Source organism: Plectrocnemia conspersa, unplaced genomic scaffold (assembly GCF_051122295.1).
Source record: "Plectrocnemia conspersa isolate PC_06_02 unplaced genomic scaffold, ASM5112229v1 ptg000008l, whole genome shotgun sequence".
NCBI classification, from domain to species: Eukaryota; Metazoa; Arthropoda; class Insecta; order Trichoptera; family Polycentropodidae; genus Plectrocnemia; species Plectrocnemia conspersa.
Genome location: NW_028277172.1, coordinates 2,102,501 through 2,110,060, shown reverse-complemented (window position 1 = coordinate 2,110,060; position 7,560 = coordinate 2,102,501). Strand labels below are relative to the sequence as shown.

The 7,560-nt window shown below is 30.3% G+C and overlaps 1 protein-coding gene across 1 annotated transcript in view; it reads left to right on the top strand.

The window, feature by feature from the left end:
• The first annotated feature begins 359 nt into the window (after nucleotides 1-359).
• vri (nuclear factor interleukin-3-regulated vrille) overlaps nucleotides 360-7,560 on the top strand; it is a 21,574-nt gene continuing 14,373 nt past the window's right edge. Inside the window, exon 1 of the mRNA XM_088189571.1 lies at nucleotides 360-773. Within this exon, the coding sequence (XP_088045697.1) occupies nucleotides 732-773 (42 nt within the window). The 5' untranslated portion in view covers nucleotides 360-731. The remainder of the gene's footprint in view (nucleotides 774-7,560) is intronic.

Sequence of the window (7,560 nt, the reverse complement as noted above, 5' to 3'; positions counted from 1 at the left end):
CTTCTCAGATACGCCAACGACAAGCTTTGACAATTTTAAGGTGGTTCGCCCATAATGAGTCATTGACCATTTCTTAAAAACATAAAGTCAATTTTGCGTCCATTGCTAAAAATAATAGATAAAATTTCATTGTGCCTCAACCGTATCAAACAATCGAAGCTTTCTCGCATACGCCGACCATACGTCCCCTTCCGCAGAAGCCCGAAAAGTGACTAGCTCTTGCAAAGCGCGACCAGCACGTGACCGTGAAATGTTTTCACCGCGCATCGGTCGGCGAAAAGCCGAGCGCAGTGTGCGATTTGTGGCACGGCTAGGGAAAAGCGATTCGTTAATGAGGCCGCAGCGAACCACTACGCGCCAGTCTGATCGCTGCGAGCGAGCCGAACGGACGCACGGTGAAAACTGTCAACATCGCTGCGCAAACGCCCACTCCCCTCTAGACAGTTACTCGCGAGAGCTCGCAGCCTACGCTTCAGTCGCTCGTGCTACGCCGAGCGGTACACACGTCTCTCACGCTCGACAGCTGTGTCAGTGCAACACTTTTTGGATTACGAACGCAGTGCAATTTTGTTTACAACTATTCATTACTGAAACTGAAAAGTGTTAACAATACAACATTTGATTGTTGTCACGTGTATAAGTGATTTTTCATCTTGTGAATTATTGACAAAAAATTTGGATTATTGTGGATTTGCTGAAAGGAATGTTGAGTGCGGCTGATTTGGCCGTCGATGTTTCAGCAGCTCAGTTCTGAGCTTTTCGCAGAAAAGAAGGTCAGTTTATCTTCACTATTACTTTGTTTTAACTGAGTTGCATAACAAACAATAGTTTGTTTCAACTTACAATGAACGACTTGCATGTGCCAATCTAGAAATATTTTTTTTTATATTTTATATATAATATTTTAATAAAATAAAAATATTTTAATTTGCTCTAAGCATATATATATATATATATTATAGAAAAATAAAAAATAATAAAACTGATTTTAATGATGGATTTAAAAATTACTTGCATAAGTTTGAATTCAAAACAAAGAAAATTGTAACTTAAAAATTTAGCTTAACTTAAAAACTTAAGAAATATTAATATTTATAACATAAGCTGAAACTTACTGCACTTGTCTAAAAAGTTTACTTAACAACTGACTGTGACAAGCCCCGTTTATATTTATTCAACATCATTGGAATCTTAGGAATGTTTGCTCATTCTTTTCCACAAAAAAAAAATAGATAGCGCGTTTTCTGTTTGCTTTCAGATTACATATGAGTAAGACTAAAAAAAACTTTTTTTTACACATCGAGCACAAATCGTAACCCACTTATTGTGTAAACTGATCGATAGTGACCCAGAAACATTGCGGCCTTCCCCTTGATGGGGAAGGTCAGTCCGCTACGTGCCAAAAGTAGACCGTTTCAGAAAAACTTTCGTCACATATAAACACAATCCATCAGACTTTTTTCCGTGGATAAACCAGACCTTGCCTTTTCTAGCTTTGATCTATTTATAGATTTATTACATCGTAAGTGCGCGTTTATCGCGCAAGACATCAGGAAATAAAACGTAATAATTATAAACTTGTTTTCCGGAAGCGTAGCTCATCAAGGTTTTCAGTAATTTGTTTAGTATAAATTATCGCTGCTGGGCTTTCAGAGTATTTCAGGAAGCTATATACGAAAACAAAGCTCTTTGTTACGTTTGGTGCGTTCTAAACACGTGGAGATGATAAGGCAGGAATTTTTGGAATATTTGCGATAAAACAGTGTACCTTTCGTGTTGTATGAATATGTTACGTAACTTGTTCTAAACAACTTGATAACGTATAAATGTGATACGTTTGAATATTCCATATTTGTGCGAAGTGTCAAAAAATTAAATATTAAATGCCAAACCTAAAAACTTTTTTACTGCTCATTTTTTTTAAATTTTGCGTAATATTATTAATACTTATATAATACGTAATATATAAAATACTAGCCTGGGCTACATTTAAATGCGTCACATAAGTCTTAAAAATTTGTACAATAATGCATAAAAATGTTTTTGTTTCATACTCATAGATTACGATAAGTTTTATTTAGCATTGGTTTCTAATTTGATTTGAATCAGATATTTATATTTTAACAATATTTTTATTTTTGAAAATCTGGTCATTATATACCTATTTTTAAATGACACCTGTCAATTGATCATAGGCTAGTTTTAAATACCATGGAATTTCATTAGAATGGAAAAAATATTAAAAAACCCCTAAAAACGAGATTTTTTTATTGTATTATCACTAATATTTTTTTAATTAATAAACATTGGCTACATTTAAATGCGCCACAAAATAAATGTAACATATAAATAGTACTTTTAAAAATAAATTAAAAAACTAAGACACAATGAAACATATTTACACTCAAAAAAGTGATATTTATAAATATTATTTTAATGCGTGAAATTAATTCTGGGCTACTTTTAAATGCCATGTGAATTAAATATTGTAAACAATAAAAACAATATATTTTGATTGTATTTGTTTATTAAAATATATGCAATAATTAAAATACACAATTAAGAGATTCACAAATGTAAAAAATAAATAGTCATTTTTTAAAAATAAATTAAAAAACTAATACACAATGAAACATAAAAATGTTTATTTCATACTCACAAAATTATGTTTGTGGGCTACTTTTAAATGCCATGTAATTTTATTAAAGTGTAAATTAAATATTGAAAACACTAAACCAAAAAAAAAATTTTTTATTATATTTTTACTAATATTTTTTTTATTAAAATATACGCAATAAGTAAAATACGATTATAGGCTACATTTAAATGCGCCAGAGATTCATAAATGTAGCATATAGTAATTTCAAAAAATAAATTAAAAAGACTAACTCACAATGAAACATAAGTGATATTTATAAATATTATTATAATGATTGTGGGCTACTTTTAAATGCCATGTAAATTCAATATTGCAAACGCCAAAAAACGCGATTTTTATTGTATTATTATTAATATTTTTTTATTAAAATATACGCATTAAGTCAAATACAATCATGAGCTACTTTTAAATGCGCCACAGTCAAGAGATTCATAAATGTGACATATTAAAAAATAATTAATAAAACTAACATTATTTCATACTCACAAAATTATGTTTGTGGATTACTTTTAAATGACATGTAAAATTGTTAAAATGTAAATTAAATATTGAAAACACCAGAAAAATACTAAAGCAAAAAACGATTTTTTATTGTAATGTTACTGATGTTTTTTAATTAAAATATACGCAAAAAGTAAAATACAATCATGGGCTACATTTAAATGCGCCACAAATAAAAAATTCACAAATGTAACAAAAAATTAGTCATTTAAAAAAAAAATAAACACAACAAATCATTACTCAGTTATATATTATATAAAAATATTATTTTAATGAGTTGAATTAATTGTGGGCTACTTTCAAACGCCATGCAATTTTATTAAAATATCTAAAAAAAATATTACGAACACCAAAAATATACTAAACCAAAAAACGATATTTTTTTGATATGTTGCGTAGAAATTTTGTCTTACTTAAAAAAAATAATAATTTGGGCTACTTTTAAATGCCTAATTTTAAAGATATTTAAACATGGTTTACGATCTCCGCCGAAACGTGTCCGGTACCAATGCAAATTGACTCTGCATTATGTAATCGAATTTTTAAGCCATGCGTTTATCGCGTTTTTTTTTATGTTATTCGCTGACACTCACATTTGTTATTTATATAACAAAAATTCACTGTCAAATGACGCGTCCGTATTTGACGACTTCTTATTTACGCAATCGCGCAACGAGGGTACCAACAAATGTGGAACACTGGGTCGACCCCGATTGGGTCACGATTGTCCATTATTACTAACGTCACGCGATGGACTATTATTATATTTTGGTAAAAATAATAACTACCACAAATCTACGTTTCGTTCTTCTTGCGGTACAATCCTTTGTTTATTTTATAAACCCTAAATTCAGACAAAGCAAGATGTGACTTCATGAAGATGTCAGACTTCAGGGTTCTACAATATGATACACTTTGATAAAAGTCACTCAACAGACATGATTTTATAACATATTTGATGAAAAACTTTTTTTTAAATTACCATCGCATGTCACTGGGTAGTATACGACTTACTTTGTATCAGTAACTGTAAGGCTACTAGGAAATGAATCACAGAATAGTGTGGTTTCCCCTTTACAATTTTTACGTATCATTACAGTATACATATATATATATATATATATATATTAGCGACTCTTTGCATTTTTTAATCATAATAATGCTACTCCTAAATATGATTATTTTATTTTAATGTGAGATTTGAAACCTATGATGATTTGAATCATCGTTTTATTATTGCAAAAAATAAGTACATATTATATTAGATAAAAAAACGATAAAACTACAAAACTACTTTTTGCCTCAATACTATTTCAATCCTCGCCCGTGATGCTCTACAAGTCTAGAACTAACTTTTATGACGCAATAGACCAACGTGTGTGTGTGTGTGTTTATCGATAACGAAACGTCGTAATAATCCTTGGAAGTTGCGCAACACTTGACGTTTCATAATGCAACAACAGAATATACCTCATATTGATTTTTCGCGCAAACAATTTTAGGCGATAGTGCAAGGTCGACTTTTATCATATTAAAACAATAAATCATTTATAATTAATACGACCTGAAAAATAATAATAATCATTTAAATAAGATGATCGAATATGATCATCATCATAATAAGAAATACTAGCGGAACCGTTATCCGTAGTAGTAGAGCACTAGTGAAGTGTACGTGCCGTATGGAGGTCACATTATCTAGGTCTTGAAACATACAGTTGCCATTATTACCATTTTTTTGTGTAACATTATCCTAATGAGGGGTTATTGAGATGAACGCATTTTGGCATTGAAGCGATTCGATGTTAGCATAGAATTCAAGATCAAAAAAATATATATACATCCATGAGTGTCACAAATGTTGGTTTTAGTTTCAAATTCGCTTTTGATGAATTGACTTAGCGTTACACTGATTTATTTCGATCAGAGGACCGGTATTCGAACCGGCAATAAACCAACGGCAAGCAACATCCGCCGATCGAATTGCTTAACCTACTGAGAGGAACGAGCAGTTAGATTATTTAACTGCGTTTTTTACCGGTTCGCTCACACTCGCTCTTTTCAACCTCGACTTTTTTACCTATGATTCGGCTATTACGGCATATAGATTTTTTATATATAATCCACCAGATGACTCATGTCCGTGACTGCATTTGCATCTTAATGCCACAACCTTGATTTTTATATCTTATATCTAACCCTTAAACTGCCGGTTTGCTTCATATTTTTTTATTATTGTATATACATATATAGTAACGCGACTTTTTACCGACATTACTGACCGTATAGTACACGTAAACGGTGTCGAGCTACATCCCACAGACAACAAAGATTACCGTTTTGTAACTGTTCGCATTTTGGCTCTCTATGACGACGCGGATATGAGAACCCAATCGGGTCATTAGAAATAATTTTAATACACTCACCGTTATTGCATATTATATGATCGATCGTTAACAATGATCGAAACATATCTTAGAATATCATTTGTCAAATGAGATTAAATTTAATAATGATACACATTCAAATAAGTATGATTATAATTCACAACATTAGATTGTTTAAAGATGTACATGACGTTTCGTAATATTCTATATACATATATTTTTTGGAAGCCGGGTTTCATCGCGATTGAGACTTACTGTTCGATATTTCGGCAGTGATGGACCTGACATGATCATGAATTCGAAGAATTCGTGATCATGTCAGGTCCATCACTGCCGAAATATCGAACAGTAAGTCTCAATCGCGGTGAAACCCGGCTTTCAAAAAATATATGTATATATATATAGTGTATAATATTTTATTTAGCAGTTCCTTGGCATGATCATGAGCATTTGCTTATAGTTTTTATAAAGTTTTTTAATTAATGGATTGATTTCTTTTATGCTAATTAATGCTTAGCTTATCGAAGTGGTCGCGTAAATTTGCGGACAAACCATTGAGTATTTGTCGCCATTCTCAGCTTTTGTAACGATTTGGAATAGTATATACATATGTATGTATGTATATATATGTATATATAATACAACGGTTTTTGTTTATAAATTCAAATTCGTTATTATAACATCAAACAGTAAGACTTAATTGTGGTGAAACATGGCTTTAAAATATATGTATATACATATCTACATATAATATAATATATACATGAAAAATTCATCGTTAAATTTTTGATCATGACAGTTCTAACAGTAAGTTTTAATTGTAATGAAACGTGGCTTAAAAAAATCGAGGTTTTTTCAATAATTCACAAATAAAAAATCAGATGCGTGATCATGTCAGGTCCATCACTGCCAAATTATCGCACTGTAAGTCTTAGTTGCGGCAAAACACGACATATATGTATTTTTATTTAAATTCGCAAAAAAATATTGTTTTCTTTAAATTTATGATCATGTTAAATCCATCACTACCGAAATATCGATTAGTGAATGAAAAACACGGGCTTAAAAAAATATTTTTTATACATATATATGTATATTACATAAATTGGGTTTTATTTACAAATTTGCAAAACAAAATGTCAGATTTATCACTGCCGAAATATTAAAAGCCTCAATTGCAATGAAACATAATTTTCAAAAATATATGTATATTACATATATTTATAACAGATTTTTTAACAAATTCGCAAAATGGCAGGAACATCACCGCCGAAATATCAAACAGTAAGTCTTAATTGTAGCAAAACACGGCTTTATAAAATAGTTGTGTATACATATATATGTATTTAATATATATCGGGTTTGTTTACAAATTTGCAAAAAAAAATTTTTTCGTAAAATTATGATCATGTCAGATTTATCACTGACGAAATATCAAAAGTCGCAACCTGAATTTCAAAAATATATATATGCATATAAGATGTAACGGATTCACTGCCGAAATATTGAACAGTAAGTCTCAATTGTGACAAAACACGGCTTTAAAAAATATATAAATATACATATATGTATATGCATATAGGATAACGGCTTTCGTTTATAAATTCGTATAAAATTAAAACTTTATTTGGATTTGTGATCATGGCAGGTCTATCACTGCCGAAATATTGAACAGTACGTCTTAACGGCGGTGAAACCTAGCTTTCAAAAAAATATACGTGCATGTACATATGTATGTACGTACATGCAAATGTATATGGAATATAACAATATTCGTGATCATGTCAGATCCATCACTATCGAAATATCGTTTTAAATATATCAATCAAAATGACTATGTTTCAAATGGAAGCCATTTGGAAAATTGCAATAGTCATAGAAAAAAAATATCAGATTTTTAGTTTCAAGCATGATCTGCCATATTGTTTCAGTTTTAAAAATTAAAACATCATAGGAAAATCATAAGCAGGTAAATAAAATTCTAAAGAAAAAAGTGAAGAGGTCAAAATTATT